This window comes from Salvelinus sp. IW2-2015, linkage group LG36 (assembly GCF_002910315.2).
Source record: "Salvelinus sp. IW2-2015 linkage group LG36, ASM291031v2, whole genome shotgun sequence".
Taxonomy (NCBI): domain Eukaryota; kingdom Metazoa; phylum Chordata; class Actinopteri; order Salmoniformes; family Salmonidae; genus Salvelinus; species Salvelinus sp. IW2-2015.
The window spans coordinates 29,155,795-29,177,660 of NC_036875.1; the positions used below are offsets into that span (position 1 = coordinate 29,155,795).

Sequence of the window (21,866 nt, forward strand, 5' to 3'; positions counted from 1 at the left end):
TGTGAGAGCCAGAAATCTTGCTTGTTTGTATGTGACCAAATACTTATTTTCCACCATAATTTGCAAATAAATTCATAAAAAATCCTAGAATGTGATTTTCTAGATTTTTTTTTTCTCATTTTGTCTGTCATAGTTGAAGTGTACCTATGATGAAAATTACAGGCCTCTCTCATCTTTTTAAGTGGGAGAACTTGCACAATTGGTGGCTGACTAAATACTTTTTTGCCCCACTGTATATAGGCCGATTTAATCGGTATCTGCTTTTTTTTTGTACTCCAATAATAGGTATCTGCATTGAAAAATCATAATCGGTCGACTTCTAGTTGAGATATATCTGTTACTTGAACTCTGAAGCATTTATTTGGGCTGCAATCTTGGGTGCAGTTAATTGCAGATTTCTGAGGCTGGTAACTCTAATGAACGTATCCTCTGCAGCAGAGGTAAATCTGGGTCTTCCTTTCCTGTGGCGATCCTCATGATAGCCAGTTTCCTCCTAGCGCTTGATGGTTTTTGCGACTGCACTTGAAGAAACGTTCAAAGTTCTTGAAATGTTCCAGATTGACTGACCTTTATGTCTTAAAGTAAAGATGAACTGTCATTTCTCTTTGCTTATTTGAGCTGTTCTTGCCATAATATGGACTTTTGCCAAATAGAGCTATCTTCCTGATACCAATCCTGCCTTGTCAAAACACAACTGATTGGCTCAAACGCATTAAGAAGGAAAGAAATTCCACAAATTAACTTTATACAAGGCACACCTGTTAATTGAAATGCATTCCAGGTGACTACCTCATGAAGCTGGTTGAGAGAATGCCAAGCGTGTGCAAAGCTGTCATCAAGGCAACGGTGGCTACTTTGAAGAATTGTTTAACACTTTTTGGGGTTATTTCATAGTTTGATGTCTTCACTATAATTCTACAATGTAGAAAATAGTAAAATTAAAGAAAAACCCTTCAATTAGTAGGTGTGTCAACTTTTGACTGTGTGTGTTATAACATGTTAAAATGTAACTTTTATCATAGGCTATGACATATCACAACATACTGGTGATTTCCTAGTCTGGTCCCAGATCTGTTTTTGCTGTTTTTCTTAATTCTATGGTCATTGTCACAACAAAACAGCACAACCACGTCTGGTAGCAGGCTAGATATTTTCCACAAAGTCCAGTACTTGATTTGTTGCTCTCATTGTCCAGCATGATGAAACTGCCCACGACAAGTTCCTGAAGGTAACCCGAGCCTATGAAGTTTTGAAGGATGACGATCTGAGGAAGAAGTATGACAAGTATGGAGAGAAGGGTCTGCAGGACGAGCAGCAGGGAGGAGGACGATATGAGAGCTGGAACTACTATAGAAATGAATTTGGTAAATCGTTTTTTTTTTTTGAGTAGTCTAAGAATGTGAAATGTAAACATTGACAAGAAATATGAAGAAAGGGGATAGATAAGCCATTGCTAACATGCAACATTTTCAGTCATTTCCTCAGGACGTTGGTGTGACTTGTCATCTTACTCTTTCTGCAGGTATCTACGATGATGACCTAGAGATTGTCACTTTAGATAGGGGAGACTTCGGTAAGTGATGTCACACTATTCCGAACCTTCAGAGCCATCTTTTCTTGTTGGGGAATGTTTGTTGTAATGATACTGACTCTACTACCATAGATGCAGCAGTGAACTCTGGGGAACTCTGGTTTGTCAACTTCTACTTCCCTCGTTGTCATCACTGTCACGAGCTGGCTCCCACGGTAATACTTTGCTCACTCACTGTAAAAGTGCATTCTGCTATATTTACTGCTATTCATTGGTTGTTTCATATACTTAATTAAAATGTCCATTGAAAAGTGGTAGATATTGCAGATAGTACCTTTTTTTTTAAAGTCGTTTTCATTTATCCTTTGATAATTGTTATCTATGTTTAATTTTCTAACATATGTTACCTTGTGTGTGTTTCCGCAGTGGAGGGAGTTTGCTAAGGAGATGGATGGAGTGATCAGGATAGGAGCAGTGAACTGCGGTGACCACAACAGACTGTGTCGCAGCAAAGGCATCAACAGCTACCCCAGCCTCTACATTTACAAAGCTGGAATGGTAGGAGAAACGTCACAGCTGTCTTTTAGGATAGCTCTGTCATGCATCACGTAGCCTGGTTAAACCAGACTGAATGCTACGCTCACCATTGTTTTAGCACATCATTCAATCTGTTTTAAAATCACTCACTGATCATGGTGTTAGGAACAACCCTCTAAAACGCATCCCTTTCTGTCGTCCCAATAGAATCCAGAGAAATACTTTGGAGATAGGGCCAAGGAGAGTTTGACTAAGTTTGGCATGCAGTTTGTGAAGAGCAGAGTTACAGAGCTGTGGCAAGGCAATGTCTTCACCGAGATTGAGGCAGCATTTTCATCTGGAGTTGGATGGCTGATCACCTTCTGTGCTGACTCTGGAGGTAAGACAGGCTGTTAAGGGTTACGTTGAGATGCTTTGTCATGTTTACAAATAGAGACTTTTAGTCAGAATTAGTGAAACCAATATGGTAGGAATTGTATTTTCTATACAGTTAAAATATGATCTGTGTTTGATCTCTTTATAGACTGTCTAGAGTCACAGACGAGGCAAAAATTAGCAGGAATGTTGGTAAGTCCTCATTGAACCCATGCTGTATGTTTACCTTCCCATGAGCATACATGTACATACATACATTGTTATTGTGACTGAAATATGTCTCTTCTCTTGTGTCCTCTTCAGGAAGGTCTAGTGAACGTGGGCTGGATGGACTGCTCAATACAGGCTGAGTTGTGTGGCAGCTTTGAGGTGACCACCAGCACCACAGCCTTCTTCCCCCCCGGCAGTTCACTGAAGAACAAGGGCAGCGTGCTGGTAAGAGAGGCCCATGTTTTTTAGTTTTGTTTGCGCACACTAAAAACAAAGTATAACATGAAATGAATTTGTAAGTGAGAAGGAGAAACCCAGGATGGGTTTATGAAGAAGCCTCACCATACATGGCTTAGAGAACACTTTTTWAAAATGTTTTATTGACATGAGATAGAATCGTGACTGTTCTGAAAGCCCAGTTTTACAACAAACATTGGTTTCATCACAACAACAGTTCCTGCAGAGTTTGGATACCAGAGAGATCTATGGAGAGGTGATGCAGCATCTGCCTGACCTGGAGGCTCTTACTAAGGAAACCTTCCAGGTATAGTAATAATAACCCAATAATCAAATCTAAGGTACAGTAAAAATCATCTGTATTACCATCTCGTACAACCATATATTTATTGTGCCTCGGGGGGGGTTATGTCTTAGTGCAGCGTCCTTAGTGCTGTCCAATCTGTGAGAGGCAGACTCAGTTGTTGGAGGTCGGCTTGAATGTTGTGGATGTTTGATCGGTGCCATGCTGTTCTTTCCTCTTCCTAGTAATAATATACCTACCTACTAAAAATAACCACATATATTTGAGATGAAATAATCTGTTGTCTGACATGATTTCAGTTGAGGAAAACACCTGTAGTGGTGATGCTGAAATATTTAGGAAAAATACAGTTATTCTGTCCTATTGTGTTCTATTCTCCATCGGTCTCTGTAGAGTAAACTGGCCCATCATCGGTGGCTTGTCAGTTTTTCTTTCGGACAGAAGACCATGGCATCTCATGAGTATAAGAAGCTCAAGGCTCTTCTGAAGGCAGCCCACATACAGGTAAGGTCTGAAATCCACAATGAATATCGCTCTGATTCACTGTTCATTCTCGTCACTGATTCAGTCTGGATGTTTAATACTGCCAGTACTCTGTGCTTTTTCTCAGGTGGGAAAGGTGGACTGCCTTACTGACTCAGAACTATGCGTCTCCTTCTACATTCAAAAGCCCTGCATCGCTGTCTTCAAAGGCCTTGGGATTCATGACTTTGAGATACACCATGGTAAGTCAACGTCTTATTCGAACTCAATCGATTTTGGTTATCTCTGTATTTCACTCGGCATTGCTTTTCACTGGTTGTTGTTATACATATGCACATTTGTATATCTACTTGGGGGGGGCTCCCGAGTGGAGCAGTGTTCTAAGACACTGCATCTCAGTGGTACCTGTTTCGAATCCAAGCTGCATCACATCCGGCTGTGATTGGGAGTCCCATAGGGTGGTGCACAATTGGCCCAGCGTCGTCCGGGTTTGGCCGGGGTAGGCTGTCATTATAAATTAGAATTTGTTCGTAACTGACTTTCCTAGTTTAAATTGTTTTAAAWWAWWTTTWTTTTTGTTATTCTTATTTTGTTTTTCATGAGAGCTTGAGTGAATAAGATTTCCAATCTATTTCTTATAAATGGCAAATAAACTGTTTCTGTTCTAGAGGTCGACCGATTATGATTTTTCAACGCCGATACAGATTATTGGAGGACCAAAAAACTAGCCAATACCGATTAATCGGCCGATTTAAATAATATATATATATATWTTTTATTATAATAATAAAAATAAAAAATGTAATTAAAAAATAAAATGTATTTGTAATAATGACAATTACAACAATACTGAATGAACACTTTTCTTTTACCTTAATATAATACATCAATAAAATCAATTTAGCCTCAAATAAATAATGAAACATGTTCAATTTGGTTTAAATAATGCAAAAACAAAGTGTTGGAGAAGAAAGTAAAAGTGCAATATGTCCCATGTAAAAAAAGCTAACGTTTAAGTTCCTTGCTCAGAACATATGAAAGCTGGTGGTTCCTTTRAACATGAGTCTTCAATATTCCCAGGTTAGAAGTTTTAGGTTGTAGTTTTATTATAGGAATTATTGGACTATTTCTCTCTATTATACCATTTGTATTTCATATACCTTTGACTATTGGATGTTCTTATAGGCACTTTAGTATTGCCAGTGTAACAGTATAGCTTCCGTCCCTCTCCTCGCCCCTACCTGGGCTCGAACCAGGAACACATCGACAACAGCCACCCTCGAAGCATCGTTACCCATCGCTCCACAAAAGCCGTGGCCCTTGCAGAGCAAGGGGAACAACTACTCCAAGTCTCAGAGCAAGTGACGTCACCGATTGAAACGCTATTAGCGCGCACCCCTCTAACTAGCTAGCTATTTCACATCGGTTGCACCAGCCTAATCTCGGGAGTTGATCGGCTTGAAGTCATAAACAGCTCAATGCTTGAAGCACAGCGAAGAGCTGCTGTCAAACGCAGGAAAGTGCTGTTTGAATGAATGCTTACGAGCCTGCTGCTGCCTACCATCGCTCAGTCAGACTGCTCTATCAAATCATAGACTTAATTATAACATAATAACACACAGAAATACGAGCCTTTGGTCATTGATATGGTCGAATCCGGAAACTATCATTTCGAAAACAAAAAGTTTATTCTTTCAGTGAAATACGAAACCATTRCGTATTTTATCTAACGGGTGGCATCCCTAAGTCTAAATATTGCAGTTACATTGTACAACCTTCAATGTTATGTCATAATTATGTAAATTCTGGCAAATTAATTACGGTCTTTGTTAGGAATAAATAGACTTCACACAGTTCGCAACGAGCCAGGTGGCCCAAACTGCTGCATATACCCTGACTGCTTGCACAGAACGCAAGAGAAGTGACACAATTTCCCTAATTATAAGAAATTCATGTTAGCATGCAATATTAACTAAATATGCAGGTTTAAAAAATATATACTTGTGTATTGATTTTAAAGAAAGGCATTGATGTTTATGGTTAGGTTTGGTGTAACGACAGTGCTAAATCATCACCCGTTTGGCGAAGTAGGCTGTGATTCGATGAGAAATTAACAGGCACCGCATCGATTATATGCAACACACTCGATAAACTAGTAATATCATCAACCATGTGTAGTTAACTAGTGATTATGTTAAGATTGAATGTTTTTTATAAGATAAGTTTAATGCTAGCTAGCAGCTTACCTTGGCCTCTTGCTGCCCTCGCAGGCTCCTCGTGGAGTGCAATGTAAGGCAGGTGGTTAGAGCGTTGGACTAGTAACCGGAAGGTTGCAAAAACGAATCCCCGAGCTGACAAGGTAAAAATCTGTCGTTCTGCCCCTGAACAAGGCAGTTAACTTCTTATGGCTGCAGGGGCAGTATTGAGTATCTTAGATGAAAGGTGCACAGAGTAAACGGCCTGCTCCTCAGTCATAGTTGCTAATATATGCACATTATTATTCGTATTGGATAGAAAACACTCAGTTTCTAAAACTGTTTGAATGATGTCTGTGAGTATAACATAACTCATATGGCAGGCAAAAACCTGAGAAAAAACCTAAACAGGAAGTGGGAATTCTGAGGCTGGTCGAATTTCAACCAAGATCCTATTGAAATCACAGCGAGATATGGATGAGTTTGCACTTCCTACGGCTTCCACTAGATGTCAACAGTCTGTAGAACCTTGTCTGATGCCTCTACTGTGAAGGGGGGCCGAATGAGAGGGGAATTAGTCAGGTCTGCCATGACCTGACCATGCTTTGACCATGTGCGTTCACATGAGAGGGAGCTCTGTTCCATCGCTCATCTGAAGTCAATGTAATTCTCCGGTTGGAACATTATTCAAGTTTTATGTTAAAAACATTCTAAAGATTGATTCAATACATCGTTTGAGATGTTTCTACTGACTGTTACGGAACTTGTGGACATTTCGTCAGCTTTTAGTGAACACGCTTCCTGACGTTGGATTTGTTTACCAAACACGCGAACAAAAATAGCTATTTGGACATAAATGATGGACATTACCGAACAAAACAAACATTTCTTGTGGAAGTGGGAGTCCTGGGAGTGCATTCCGACGAAGATCAGCAAAGGTAAGTGAAGATTTATAATGCTTTTTATGAGTTTTGTTGACTGCACAATTTGGCGGGCAACTGTATGGCTTGCTTTTGTGGCTGAACGCTGTTTTCAGATGAATGAATATTGTGTTTTGCCGTAAAGCTTTTTGAAATCTGACACAGCGGTTGCATTAAGAACAAGTGTATCTTTAATTCTATGTAAAACATGCATCTTTCATCAAAGTTTATGATGAGTATTTCTGTTATTTGACGTGGCTCTCTGCAATTTCTCTGGATATTTTGGAGGCATTTCTGAACATGGCACCAATGTAAACTGAGGTTTTTGGATATAAATATGAACTTAATCGAACAAGACATATATGTATTGTGTAACATGAAGTCCTATGAGTGTCATCTGATGAAGATCATCAAAGGTTAGTGATTAATCTTATCTCTATTTCTGCTTTTTGTGACTCCTCTCTTTGGCTGGAAAAATGGCAGAATTTTTCTGTGAGTTGGTGGTGACCTAACATAATCGTTTGTGGTGCTTTCGCTGAAAAGCCTATTTGAAATCGGACACTTTGGTGGGATTAACAAGAAGATTACCTTTAAAATGGTATAAGATACATGTACAGTGGGGCAAAAAAGTATTTAGTCAGCCACCAATTGTGCAAGTTCTCCCACTTAAAAAGATGAGAGAGGCCTGTAATTTTCATCATAGGTACACTTCAACTATGACAGACAAAATGAGGGAAAAAAATCCAGAAAATCACATTGTAGGAGTTTTAATGAATTTATTTGCATTGGTGGAAAATAAGTATTTGGTCAATAACAAAAGTTCTCATACTTTTGTTATATACCTTTGTGGCAATGACAGAGGTCAACGTTTCTGTAAGTCTTCACAAGGTTTTCACACACTGTTTCTGGTATTTTGGCCCATTCCTCCATGCAGATCTCCTCTAGAGCAGTGATGTTTTGGGGCTGTTGCTGGGCAACATGGACTTTCAACTCCCTCCAAAGATTTTCTATGGGGTTGAGATCTGGAGACTGGCTAGGCCACTCCAGGACCTTGAAATGCTTCTTACGAAGCCACTCCTTAGTTGCCCGGGCGGTGTGTTTGGGATCATTGTCATGCTGAAAGACCCAGCCACGTTTCATCTTCAATGCCTTGCTGTGGAATGAGGTTTTCACTCAAAATCTCACGATACATGGCCCATTCATTCTTTCTTTACACGGATCAGTCGTCCTGGTCCCTTTAACAAGAAAACAGCCCAAAGCATGATGTTTCCACCCATGCTTCACAGTAGGTATGGTGTTCTTTGGATGCAACTCAGCATTCTTTGTTCCAAACACGACGAGTTGAGTTTTTACAAAAGTTATATTTTGGTTTCATCTGACCATATGACATTCTCCCAATCTTCTTCTGGATCATCCAAATGCTCTCTAGCAAACTTCAGACGGGCCTGGACATGTACTGGCTTAAGCAGGGGGACACGTCTGGCACTGCAGGATTTGAGTCCCTGGGGCGTAGTGTGTTACTGATGGTAGGCTTTGTTACTTTGGTCCCAGTCTCCTGCAGGTCATTCACTAGGTCCCCGTGTGGTTCTGGGATTTTTGCTCACCGTACTTGTGATCAGTTTGACCCCACGGGGTGAGATCTTGCGTGGAGCTCCAGATCGAGGGAGATTATCAGTGGTCTTGTATGTCTTCCATTTCCTAATATTGCTCCCACAGTTGATTATTCAAACCAAGCTGCTTACCTATTGCAGATTCAGTCTTCCCAGCCTGGTGCAGATCTACAATTTTGTTTCTGGTGTCCTTTGACAGCTCTTTGGTCTTGGCCATAGTGGAGTTTGGAGTGTGACTGTTGAGGTTGTGGACAGGTGTCTTTTATACTGATAACAGTTCAAACAGGTGATTAATACAGGTAACGAGGACAGAGGAGCCTCTTAAAGAAGAAGTTACAGGTCTGTGAGAGCGCAAAATCTTGCTTGTGTTGTAGGTGACCAATACTTATTTTCCACCATAATTTGCAAATAAATTCATAAAAAATCCTACAATGTGATTTTCTGGATTTTTTTCTTCTCATTTTGTTGTCATGTTGAAGTGTACCTATGATGAAATTACAGGCCTCTCTCATCTTTTTAAGTGGGAGAACTTGCACAATTGGTGGCTGACTAAATACTTTTTTGCCCCACTGTATGTTTCGGGATTTTAATGATGAGATTTCTGTTTGAATTTGGTGCCGTGCACTTTCATTGGCTGTTGTCATATCATCCGTTAACGGGATTGCAGCCAAAAGAAGTTAACCCACCGTTCCTAGCCGTCATTGAAAATAAGAATGTGTTTTAACTGACTTGCCTAGTTAAATAAAGGTGTAAAAATATGACCATTTCGGTGTCAAAATACGATTTCCGATTGTTATGAAACTTGAAAATCGGCCTAATTAATCGCCCATTCCGATTAATGGTCGACCTCTATTCTGTTCTCCAGGGAAGGATGTGCTGTATAACATCATAGCGTTTGCTAAGGAGAGTGTCAGCGCCCATGTCACACTCTGAGACCAAGAGAACTTCCCAGTGATGGAAAGGAGCCCTGGCTAGTTGACTTCTTTGCTCCTGTAAGTATCAGCCTAATGTTAGTGACTAATACTCTACTTGCTTATCGATTTCACAGTTGTGACATGTTTTTGAAAGATCAAATCACATTGTATTTGTCACAATGTGCCGAATACATCAGGTGTAGACTTAACAGTGAAATGCTTCCTTACAACCCTTAACCAACAATGAAAAAATAAGTATTAAGTAAAAATAAAATAAAAGTAACAAATATTAAAAAGCAACAGTAAATAACAATAGCGAGGCTATATACAGGGGGTACCGTTACAGAGTCAATGTGCAGGGCAACAGTAGTTGTCAGGTAAATTGAGGTAATATGTACATGTAGGTAGAGTTACAGTGACTTTGCATAGATAATAAACAGAGTAGCAGCAGCATGATAGAGGGGTCTGGGTATCCCTTTGATTAGCTGTTCAGGAGTCTTATGGCTTGGGGGTAGAAGCTGTTAAGAAGCCTTTTTGACCTTGACTTGGCGCTCCGGTACCGCTTTCCGTGCGGTAGCAGAGAGAACAATCTATGACTAGGGTGGCTGGAGTCTTTCACAATTGTTTTGCCCTTTCTCTGATACCACCTGGTATAGAGTCCTGGATGGCAGGAAGCTTGGCCCCAGTGGTGTACTGGGCCGTACGCACTACCCTCTGTAGTGGCTTGCGGTCGAAGGCCGAGCAGTTGCCATACCAGGCTGGGATGTAACCAGTCAGGATGCTCTCGATGGTGCAGCTGTAGAACCTTTTGAGGATCTGAGGACCCATGCCAAATCTTTTCAGTCTCCTGAGGGGAATAGATTTTGTCGTGCCCTCTTCACGACTGTCTTAGTGTGTTTAGACCATTTTAGCTGGTTGGTGATGTGGACACCAAGGAACTTGAAGCTCTCAACCTCCTCCACTACAGCCCCGTCGATGAGAATTGGGGCGTGCTCGGTCCTCCTTTTCCTGTAGTCCACAGTCATCTCCTTTGTCTTGATCACGTTGACGGAGAGGTTGTTGTCCTGGCACCACACYACCAGGTCTCTGACCTCCCTATAGGCTGTCTCATCGTTGTCGGTGATCAGGCCTACCACTGTTGTGTCATCTGCAAACTTGATGATGGTGTTGGAGTCGTGCCTGGCCATGCAGTCATGAGTGAACAGGGAGTACAGGAGGGGACRACTGGAGCACGCACCCCTGAGTGGCCCCCGTGTTGAGGATCAGCGTGACGGATGTGTTGTTCCTTACCACCTGTGGGCGGCCCGTCAGGAAGTCCAGGATCCAGTTGCAGAGGGAGGTGTTTAGTCCCAGGGTCCTTAGCTTACTGATTAGCTTTGAGGGCACTATGGTGTTGAACGCTGAGCTGTAGTCAATGAATAGCATTCTCACATATGTGTTCCTTTTGTCCTGGTGGGAAAGGGCATTGTTGAGTGCAATAGAGATTGCATCATCTGTGGATCTGTTGGGACGATATGCAAATTGGAGTGGGTCTAGGGTGTCTGGGATAATGGTGTTGATGTGATCCATGACCAGCCTTTCAAAGCACTTCATGGCTACAGACGTGAGTGCTACGGGTTGGTAGTCATAAACTAGGTGTGGCTATTAAAATAATAATCTGTTGGTGACTAACATTAATCCCTGAAAGTAAACAGACTTTATTGTTGTGTAAAGTGGACTAGATCCCATTGAGTTGGCTGAGACATTGGGTGAGGTCCATGAACAAATACTACTCTACTGTTTCCTTGTAGTGGTGTCCGCCCTGTCGTGCTCTCCTCCCTGAGCTGAGGAAAGCCTCGATCCAGCTGTTTGGTCAGATGAAGTTTGGAACGCTGGACTGCACCGTGCATGAGAGACTCTGCAGCATGGTGAGTGGCGGGAGAACATACCAAACGTAAACCCAAACCCCCTAGATGTGCTATTCTTCTATGTATTCCACAATATCTGCCTAGATGTATTGAGGGATCCTGGTTGCCAGTCTGTTTAGCTAGCATTCCACTTCTTGTACTCCATGTCGTGTGCATATCATGCGGTGTAAAATGAGTGGAATGCTAGCTAAGAAGACTGCCAACTAGGCTAGTATTGAGGAGCCAGCCATGCAAGACTGTCGCTCCCAGAGTTTAACTATGTCCCCAAATCATGGCCCCTACTGTATGACATCATTTCTTACTATAATGAAGGTATTGATGATTGAAGTAAATAATACGCGTTTCATTCAATGGACTTAGTATGACTCACACATATCAACAAAGCCGTTTTTATTTATTCCGGTAGCATTTTTACTGCTTTCCTCTGGGCTGTATGGCATACAGGCATAGTAGAGCTGTCATTCCTCTGGCTGTGTTGTAGCAAGGCTAGGTGTAGGGCTATCATTCCTCTGGCTGTGTTGTAGCAAGGCTAGGTGTAGGGCTATCATTCCTCNAAGGCTAGGTGTAGGGCTATCATTCCTCTGGCTGTGTTGTAGCAAGGCTAGGTGTAGGGCTATCATTCCTCTGGCTGTGTTGTAGCAAGGCTAGGCGTAGGGCTATCATTCCTCTGGCTGTGGCGTAGAGCCATACTAGGGCCATCATTCCAGCCCTGTCACCTGTGATTGTGTGGTGAGCTCAGTATCCACTTTTCCTGGCCAAAATAAAGATGTTCTAATTTATATCCTGAGCACATCTCTGAGTATGAACCCAATTAAATGTGTTTGTTGTTTTGATGGATAACTGAAAGCGGCAGTGGCTACCACAGTTATGTAACGATCTGTATGTCCTATGTGCCTGTTTTCGGTCCATGCCTACGCAACCACCGTGATATTTAATCGAAAGTAGTACTAGCTACCAGTAATGTTGTTTGTTTTCAGTATAATATCCATGCCTACCCGACCACGGTAATCTTTAACAAGTCCTCCATCCATGAGTACGAGGGACATCACTCTGCTGACGGAATCCTGGAGTTCATACAGGTGAGAAGCTTACCATTAGCCTAGTTCACAGTATCAGGCCATCTCCTTTCGAGCCAGTGCTTATAGTGCCACAGAGGTTTAAAACTAAGAGACTCCACATAGTTACTTCCTGTACCTTGTGGAGGAAATGTAGCACTCTCCCATTGCCAATAGTCTGAATTGTCTGTTACTGTTATACAGTACATCCCTACTGTAGTGACTCCTCTTTCTTCCCACTCTTCCAGGACTTGGTCGACCCCACTGTGGTGACCATGGACCCAGACAGCTTTGCAGAGCTGGTGAAGAGGAGAAAACACAGCGAGACCTGGATGGTGGACTTCTATGCCCCGTGGTGTGGGCCCTGTCAGGCCCTGCTGCCCGAGTGGAGGAGGATGGCACGGGTAGGTAGTGGATTGTAGGGTGGTAGGCTATAGGCTGTATAGAATACCTACTAGGTAATATGCAGTAGGTTGGTGGACTTCTTTGCCCCCTGGTGTGGGCCCTGCCCGGCTCTGCTGCCAGAGTGGAGGAGAATGGCACAGGTAAGTTCAGAAGGGCAGTAGGTACAGCAACAGAGCTTCCACTGACGTGTTCTCTGGATATTGAGGGCTTGAATCTAGCATAGATGGAGGGATACATGATATCTATCAAGATAAAATATTAGCATTATCTCATTTTATTCTAGGGTAGGTGGATGTAATCAACAAATCCAACTTAATGCATTTGTCAAGAAGATTTTCTAAATGTTAATTCACTCTAGCGAATAATTTGTTTTCTCCCTGGTTTTCTGTCTGTTGATGTCTCTTCTCAGGCGGTGAATGGTATGATAAAGGTGGGGACGGTAGACTGTCAGAAACACCACTCCTTCTGCCAAGGAGAGAGTGTCAGAGCCTACCCTGAGATACGCCTCTACCCTCAGAACGCCAACCGACGAGACGTATACCAGTATGTACTAGAGGTCGACCGATTAATCGGAATGGCCGATTAATCAGGGCCGATTTCAAGTTTTCCTAACAATCGGAAATCGGTATTTTTGGGCGCCGATTTGCCGATTATTATTATTTATTTTTTTATATATATATATATTTTTTAATCTTTTTAATTTTTTATTTTTTTTCTTCTATTATATATATATATATATTTTTTTTTTTACACCTTTATTTAATCTTTATTTAACTAGGCAAGTCAGTTAAGAACACATTATTATTTTCAATGACGGCCTAGGAACCCCTGCCTGAACGAGGCAGAACGACAGATTTTTAACCTTGTCAGCTCGGGGGATCCAATCTTGCAACCTTACAGTTAACTAGTCCAATGCTCTAACACTGATTACATTGCACTCCACGAGGAGTCTGCCTGTGCCYCGAATGCAYTAAGCTAAGGTAAATTGCTAGCTAGCATTAAACTTKTCTTATAAAAAACAAWCAATCAATGACTGTCATTGCTCCAATYTGTACTTAACCATAAACATCAATGCCRTTRTTWAAATCAATACACAAGTATATATTTTTAAACCTGCATATTTAGCTAAAAGAAATCCAGGTTAGCAGGCAATATTAACCAGGTAAAATTGTGTCATTTCTCTTGCGTTCATTGCACGCAGAGTCAGTGTATATGCAACAGTTTGGGCCGCCTGGCTCTTTGCGAACTAATTTGCCAGACTTTTACGTAATTATGACATAACATTGAAGGTTGTGCAATGTAACAGGAATATTTAGACTCATGGATCAATCAATCAATCAAGTTTATTTTATATAGCCCTTCGTACATCAGCTAATATCTCGAAGTGCTGTACAGAAACCCAGCCTAAAACCCCAAACAGCAAGCAATGCAGGTGTAGAAGCACGGATGCCACCCGTTAGATAAAATACGGAACGGAATAAACGTTTTGTTTTCGAGGTGATAGTTTCCGGATTAGTCAAAGGTATATGGTTTAGAGAGAAATAGTCGACGCGTTATAATTCCTGTAATAGCTTGCGGCTGAACTTGAAAGGGGTTCCTTCGTTATTTTACCGTTCATGTCTTCCATGGAGAATGTCTTGATCTACTTCAAATAAGGTRTGTGTTTCGTGCAGGCTTAAACCGCCTCGACGTTTTGATACCCGTGTAAATCTCACTAGGATAAGGTAACGTTTGTCAACATATTTTCATAAATCCACTCTACAATTTTTTTTATCTTCGCTTATATTTAGCCAATATTGATCAGAGTTACCTTGTCCTATGGATATCTACACAGTTATAAAATTGGCACGGTGGTGTAAGACTACACGAAACACAGACCTTATTTTAAGTGAATCTAAAAATATCCTATGGAATAAATGAAGGACCGCTTTTCAGATTTTGCTAGAAGGTGTCATGGGAATTATGACTCGCACTTTGGTCGTCAATTCTTACCATGCCCATTATTAAAATAGGATTTCCTGCATTATAGAAATTACAGTTTTTGTTTTCAACATTCATCACAGGTAACTTAAACTCAATTTTTATTCAAACAGTTGAGAGTATTTGTCTCCTAAGGAGACTCTTCAGTATCATTGTCACTTCAGAGCTGTGTGTGTGTGTATTTATGTATTATATTAAGTTAAAAATAAAGTCTTATTGTTCATTCAGTATTGTTGCAATTGTCATTATTACAAAAATGTGTGTTATGATATATATTATAAAATGTTTATATATTATAAATATATATATATATATATATATATATATATATATATATATATATATATATATATATATATATATATATATATATATTAATAAAATGTTTTATATATATATATATAAACATTTTTTTATTTTTTATAAATCGGCCGATTAATCGGTATCGGCTTTTTTGTTTCTCCAATAATCGGTATCGTATCGGCGTTGAAAAATCATAATCGTCGACCTCTAGTATGTACCTTACTGTTCTTTCAGTCTTACTATAGTTACTGTTTACGTGTTCTACAGGTTACACAAGTTTACATGTTTTAAAGTGTACATATGGCTTACATGTTGTAAAGTTTACAGTAAGTTAATTTGTAAAATGTACACTAAATTATATTGTAACGTTTACATTAAGTTATGTTGTAAAGTCTGTAAATAAGAGTGCTGTTTATTTCTCTCACCAGGAGTTACAACGGCTGGCACAGAGATGCTCACTCTCTCAAAGTCTGGGCTGTGGGGTAAGTTCTCTTCTCCTGTGTTTCTGTCCTAGCCTTTTAACAGTCACCATTATTGGACATTTGTATCTGATTTGTAGTCAACAGAAAGGAATTCATACAGTGTCGTCTGTGTCTTAGTACTCTCCCAAGAGCATCAGTGGATCTGACTCCAGATGACTTCAGGAACAAGGTAATAGGAAGGGAAGGAATCACTGGGTGGTGGACTTCTATGCTCCGTGGTGTGGACCATGCCAGCACTTTGCCCCAGAGTTCGAGGTCCTCGCTCGGGTAAGATATCTTCTCCACTCCTCCATCTCTCAAACGCATGTTTCTTGGCCCGTTTTCATAAAGCATCAGAGTAGGGGCGCTGATCTAGGATCATGCACCCCCTGTCCATGTAGGCTAATCTTATTTATTATGATATAAATGGCTCAACTGATCTACTCTGAGACACTTCATGAATATGGCCCCTATTTATGGTTATAATATGAATACATTGTTATTTTCATGCTAGAGCGAAGTTATTGTACTTTATACAACGGGTGGGTCTAATCCTGAATGCTGATTGGTTAAAACCGCATTCCAGCCTCTGTCTATTCCACAAATTACCACTGGCTGAATCTATGAAGTTAAAATGCCTATTTACCCTGTTCCATCTGACTGCACAATCCACTGTCTCGTCAACCCATCCAGGCAATTTATAAACTTGATCTCCACTATAAAAAGCATCTAGACATTCTCACATTTCTTTTAGACTAACATTTCGTTTTCAACAGCGGAGATTTGTATAAAACTTGCTGTCTGTCTCTCCGACATTTGCAACATTGTTTCAATATTCAAATTGGATCTCCAGCTGTCCCATAGTAATGAACGTGTTGGGAGTCGGGACGAGAGATACAAGCAGGCAGCGTTTCTCAGCCAGTCGAAATCATGAATCAGCTGGCATAATTGTTATGGATATATACAAATAAATGTCAATTGAAAACAGGTAAAACCATAAGAAGCGCAGCTAGTTTACAGTCTTTCCAGCTTCAGTTTGAAGTGATTGTTAGCCGTGTTGGCTAGCTCCTCTGAACAACAGTGTCCTGACGAGAGAGCATATTTTCTATGCCAGGCAAAATCGCGCCTCATCAACTCATTGTTATGGATGTCAAAACAAATGCAAATGCTGCTACTGTTGTTATTCGGGCTGCACTGTTTGAAGTGACTAAGTTAACCGTAGTTGGCAAGCAAGGGATAAGAAATTTGCCAGCCAGTATGGCAATGGAACATTTAGAACAAACGTCCATAGATACAGATCAAAAAGACCGAACAACTGGGTTGCGTCTCTGGCAACCGAACCGATAGAACGAAGGACCAGCTGCATTCGGTAGCAAACCTAGATTTGTGTCGGGATATATCTTGTGGTAATAGTATGAATACATTTATGAAAATATGTTACGTTAAATCGTTATTTCAATATGTTGTATAAAAACTATATAAACTCAAAAAAGTTCTGGGACACTAAAGTCCATGGAGAATAAGAGCACCTCCTCCCAGCTGCCCACTGCACTGAGGATAGAAAACTCTGTCACCACCGATAAATCCACTATAATTGAGAATTTCAATAAGCATTTTTCTACGGCTGGCCATGCTTTCCACCTGGCTACCCCTACCCCGGTCAACAGCACTGCACCCCCAACAGCAACTCGTCCAAGCTTTACCCATTTCTCCTTCTCCCAAATCCAGTCAGCTGATGTTCTGAAAGAGCTGCAAAATCTGGACCRCTACAAATCAGCCGGGCTAGACAATCTGGACCCTTTCTCTCTAAAATTATCTGCCGAAATTGTTGCAACCCCTATTACTAGCCTGTTCAACCTCTCTTTCGTGTCGTCTGGCCAAGGCTTTCGACTCTGTCAATCACCACATCCTCATCAGCAGACTCAACAGCCTCGGTTTCTCAAATGATTGCCTCGCCTGGTTCACCAACTACTTTTCCAATAGAGTTCAGTGTGTCAAATCGGAGGGCCTGTTGTCCGGGCCTCTGGCAGTCTTTGGGGGTGCCACAGGGTTCAATTCTTGGGCCAACTCTTTTCTCTGTGTACACCAATGATGTCGCTCTTGCTGCTGGTGAGTCTCTGATCCACCTCTACGCAGACGACACCATTCTGTATACTTGTGGCCCTTCTTTGGACACTGTGTTAACTACCCTCCAGACGAGCTTCAATGCCATACAACTCTCCTTCCGTAGCCTCCAACCTCTTAAATACAAGTAAAACTAAATGCATGCTCTTCAACCGATCGCTGCCTGCACCTGCCCGCCCGCCCAGCATCACTACTCTGGACGGTTCTGACTTAGAATATGTGGACAACTACAAATACCTAGGTGTCTGGTTAGACTGTAAACTCTCCTTCCAGACTCACATCAAACATCTCCAATCCAAAGTTAAATCTAGAATTGGCTTCCTAACAGTGCCTCTTCAACCTCAGGAGGCTGTAGAAATTTGTCTTGGCACCTAAAACCCTCACAAACTTGAGAGCGTTCTGTCAGGCTGTATCACCGCCTGGTACGGCAACTGCACCGCCCACAACCGCAAGGCTCTCCAGAGGCTGGTGCTGTCTGCACAATGCGCCACTGGGGGCAAACTACCTGCCCTCCAGGACACCTGCAGCACCCGATATCACAGGAAGGCCAAAAAGATCAAAGACAACAACCACCAGAGCCACTGCCTGTTCACCCCGCTATCATCCAGAAGGCGAGGTCAATAAAGGTGCATCAAAGCTGGCCACAAGAGACTGAAAAACAACTTCTATCTCAAGGCCATCAGACTGTTAAATAGCATCACTAGCACATTAGAGGCTGCTACCCTAAATACATAGACTTGAAATCACCGGCCACTTTAATAATGGAACACTAGTCACTTGAATAATGTTTACATATTTTGCGCCACTCATCTCATATGTATATATTCTATTCGACTGTATCTTAGTCTATGCCGCTGTGACATTGCTCGTCCAAGTATTTATATATTCTTAATTCCATTCCTTTATTTAGATTTGTGTGTATTGTTGTGAAATTGTTAGATATTACTGCACTGTTGGAGCTAGAAACACAAGCACTTCGCTACACCTGCAATAACATCTGCTAAACACGTGTATGTGACCAATAAAATTTGATGTGAACATGTCCTACGTTGACCGTGCAAACTGAACGCCAGTTTCTCGTGGTGGTCGAAGAACAACAAAGGTGCTCCTTGAGTCACGGGTTGGGGCTAGGTCTGTGTGGAAAGTGCATGGTGAGAGAGAAATGACTCAAGTAGCGAAGTAAACTATAAAAATTGACTTTAAACACGGCGTATTCCATTTAACAAACCAAACATTCAAATACCATTTATAGAAGGTAAAGTAAAAACCCAAACTGGTCCGTGCATCAATACCGGTATATCATCAAATTTGGTATACCGCCCAGCCCTATAGCAACCTCAGAAATGGAACTCACGACTGGCTTTTGTCCAGACTATAACCTCTCGTGAAAGGATTAAATAAAATAAAATTTACTTTTTAAAATAACTTTTTACTGAAAACATGTCGTTCATCTTTGTGTAATATGTTGGGAACCGTTTCATAAAATAAATAAGGCACTGGATCCAGTGATTTTATCATGAATAACACTCCTCTTCGCAGCTAAGAACAGCCCTTAGTTGTGTGCTATTCAGTAGTGTATTACTTTTGACCAGAGCCCTATGGATAATGTAGTGGTTCTAAAGTGTTGATTCAATGGGCGGCCATGTCTTGGGTTGCTTCCCAAATGGCACCCTATTCACTATGTAGTGCACTGCTTTTGACCAGAGTGTTATGGGTCTCCCTATGGGCCCTGGTCAAAAGTAGTGCACTATGTAGGGAAAAGGGTGCTTTTTCTGACGTAATCWTTCTTTGTCTAGATGGTGAAAGGGAGTGTGAGGGCAGGGAAAGTAGACTGTCAGGCCCACTACCAGACCTGTCAGTCAGCTGGAATCACAGCCTATCCCAGCGTCCGATTCTACCCACACCTGGGTACCAAGAAGGTAATAGACTCCTGATTGGTAACTTTTTTTGAATGGGTTAGCTATTTATCCAGGTAAGTTATTTAGAAGACAACACATTATGTTTCATATTAACGACCTGACAAAGAGGAGGCAATGATAGTTTGTTTTCATCATAGCAGCTTATTGTTATCTTACTTATTCCTGTCCTTGTTAGAGGACAAGCTACAAGTTGTAAGTTAAATACATTTGATTACTATGTATCAGAAGTTCCAGTAGTTAGATATTCTTATTGAAACTTGTTTAACTGTATATTTGATTTAGTATTTTTCTTTGAGGACCTCTTGCCTACACTTGTTTACTATTAGAGAGGCTGAGTCAGTCCCCCAGAGCACTGTGCCCTAACTAGTCCCTCCATCCATCCTTCCACCCCTTCCTCCTTTCATCCCTCTGTCCCCAGCGCGACCAGGGGGGGGAGCACGTCAACAGCCGGGATGCTAATAACATCGCAGACGTCCTCCGCCAGAGGCTCCAGCAGTTATCTCCATGGTTACAGGGCAAGGCGGACAACTTCAAGGTAAGCTTCTTAAGCAAATCAGCAACTCTGCAATCACCATTTTGCGTTTTAATCTTAGTAGCTATCTCTTACCTTTTGCAGTCAAGCGGAAATATATTATTCTCTGGCACAGACTTTTAGGTGAGAGTTTGGGTCTTGGGCTTTGGCTTAGCTAATTCAGGCAAGATGACTGCAGTTTTTATTTCAATTTATTATTATTATTTWTTTTTTTAGGCCCATCCACCACCTCCACGCCCCTCTTCGGAGGACAAAAATAAACGTTTTTTCTTATTTTAAATTTGTTACGTATTCAGAGCCCTTGACTTTTTCCACATTTTGTTATGTTACGGCCTTATTGTAAAATGTATTCAATCGTTTTTCCCCCCTCGTCAATTTACACACAATACCCCATAATGACAAAGCGAAAACAGGTTTTTACCAAAATAAAAATTGAAATATCAGATTTAAATAAGTATTCAGACCCTTTACCCACTATTGCTCAGCTTGGCCGGGCGGCCAGCTCTAGGAAGAGTCTTGGTGGTTACAAACTTCTTCCATTTAAGAATGATGGAGACCACTGTTCTTGGGGACGTTCAATGCTGCAAAACATTTTTGGTACCCTTCCCCAGATCTGTTCCTTGACACAAACCTGTTTCGGAGCTCTTGCTCTGATATGCACTGTCAACTGTGGGACCTTATCTAGATAGGTGTGTGCCTTTCCAAATCACGTCCAATCAATTGAATTTATCACAAGTGGACTCCAATCCAGTTGTAGAAACATCTCAAGGATGATCAATGGAAACAGGATGCACCTGAGCTCAATTTCGAGTCTCATAGCAAAGGGTCTGAATACTTATGTAAATAAGGTACTTCTAAAAACCTGTTTTCCCTTTGTCATTATGGGTCATTGTGTGTAGATTGATGAGGGGGYAAAAAATATTTCATTCATTTTTAGAATAAGGCTGTAACGTAACAAAATTAGGAAAAAGTGAAGGGGTCTAAATACTTTCCGAATGCACTGTACATTCTACACACATTTTACATACGTGGCTTTTATTTCTTTTTTACAGTAGTTACATAGCAAGAATAAAGTATTTTGATATACGTTACATCGAGATAGATAGTACTTATACATCATGTTTTCACTCACAACAATTATAGAACATTAACTTTTAAACCCACCCCTCAGCTACTCTGTCCATCCCACCTGTCTCCGTAAACAGCTCTATTATGATTTCCATGTGCCATATATTTTTCAACTGCTAATAGTTTGTTGAAGTGACTTTGGATTGTGTTGGCTCAGTGTATCATACCACAATCACATTCTCTCTCTCTCTTTTGGGTTTTCTCTCTCTTTCTGCAGGATGAATTGTGAGTTCAAGGGGGTCGATTCRACTGAGATGGTTTTCCTTATGGAAACATAAAGGATGGTCAAACACACACACACACACACTTAACAAACAAAAACTCTGAGAAGAGATTTGTTTCTGCAAGGAGGATTACTGCCAAGGAAAGAAGACGCTATTGAAAGGTTACCTCAGTATTGTCGTACTGTCAAAACAAACCTGTTTCTCAACTGTTTCAACGATAAGGAAAGACTCTGACTCGCTGTCTTAGGTTTTACTAGTTCTGTAGGTGGAGTGTGTCCATATGGTAGGTGTCGACCTGCCTGATATCTGAATGTACTGTCTGATGTAGGTTGGGGACAAGATATTTTATGCCTATATTTATGATACAAAATGGCAGTTTATCAGTTTATAATGGGCCTGCCAATGTCAATTCTTCGTGTTGATTCAACTTGAACCATTTGAGTGTAGCGAACAGTGTTTTATTCATTCCGTGAAGTGACTACACTGTACTGGCTGTGTTGGTTGTATTATTG

At 41.1% G+C, this 21,866-nt stretch overlaps 1 protein-coding gene across 1 annotated transcript in view; it reads left to right on the forward strand.

The window, feature by feature from the left end:
* Window positions 1–21,460, forward strand: part of dnajc10 (DnaJ (Hsp40) homolog, subfamily C, member 10) — a 31,953-nt gene extending 10,493 nt beyond the window's left edge. The window contains 22 exon segments of the mRNA XM_023981392.2: window positions 1,196–1,364; window positions 1,523–1,573; window positions 1,664–1,746; window positions 1,958–2,089; window positions 2,276–2,447; window positions 2,592–2,635; window positions 2,747–2,878; window positions 3,108–3,197; window positions 3,588–3,698; window positions 3,805–3,919; window positions 9,268–9,324; window positions 9,327–9,394; window positions 11,107–11,223; window positions 12,201–12,302; window positions 12,527–12,682; window positions 13,093–13,226; window positions 15,395–15,448; window positions 15,566–15,623; window positions 15,626–15,715; window positions 19,348–19,470; window positions 19,889–20,005; window positions 21,348–21,460. Coding sequence (XP_023837160.1) covers window positions 1,196–1,364; window positions 1,523–1,573; window positions 1,664–1,746; window positions 1,958–2,089; window positions 2,276–2,447; window positions 2,592–2,635; window positions 2,747–2,878; window positions 3,108–3,197; window positions 3,588–3,698; window positions 3,805–3,919; window positions 9,268–9,324; window positions 9,327–9,394; window positions 11,107–11,223; window positions 12,201–12,302; window positions 12,527–12,682; window positions 13,093–13,226; window positions 15,395–15,448; window positions 15,566–15,623; window positions 15,626–15,715; window positions 19,348–19,470; window positions 19,889–20,005; window positions 21,348–21,359 — 2,187 coding nt within the window. The 3' untranslated portion in view covers window positions 21,360–21,460.
* The last annotated feature ends 406 nt before the right edge of the window (window positions 21,461–21,866 follow it).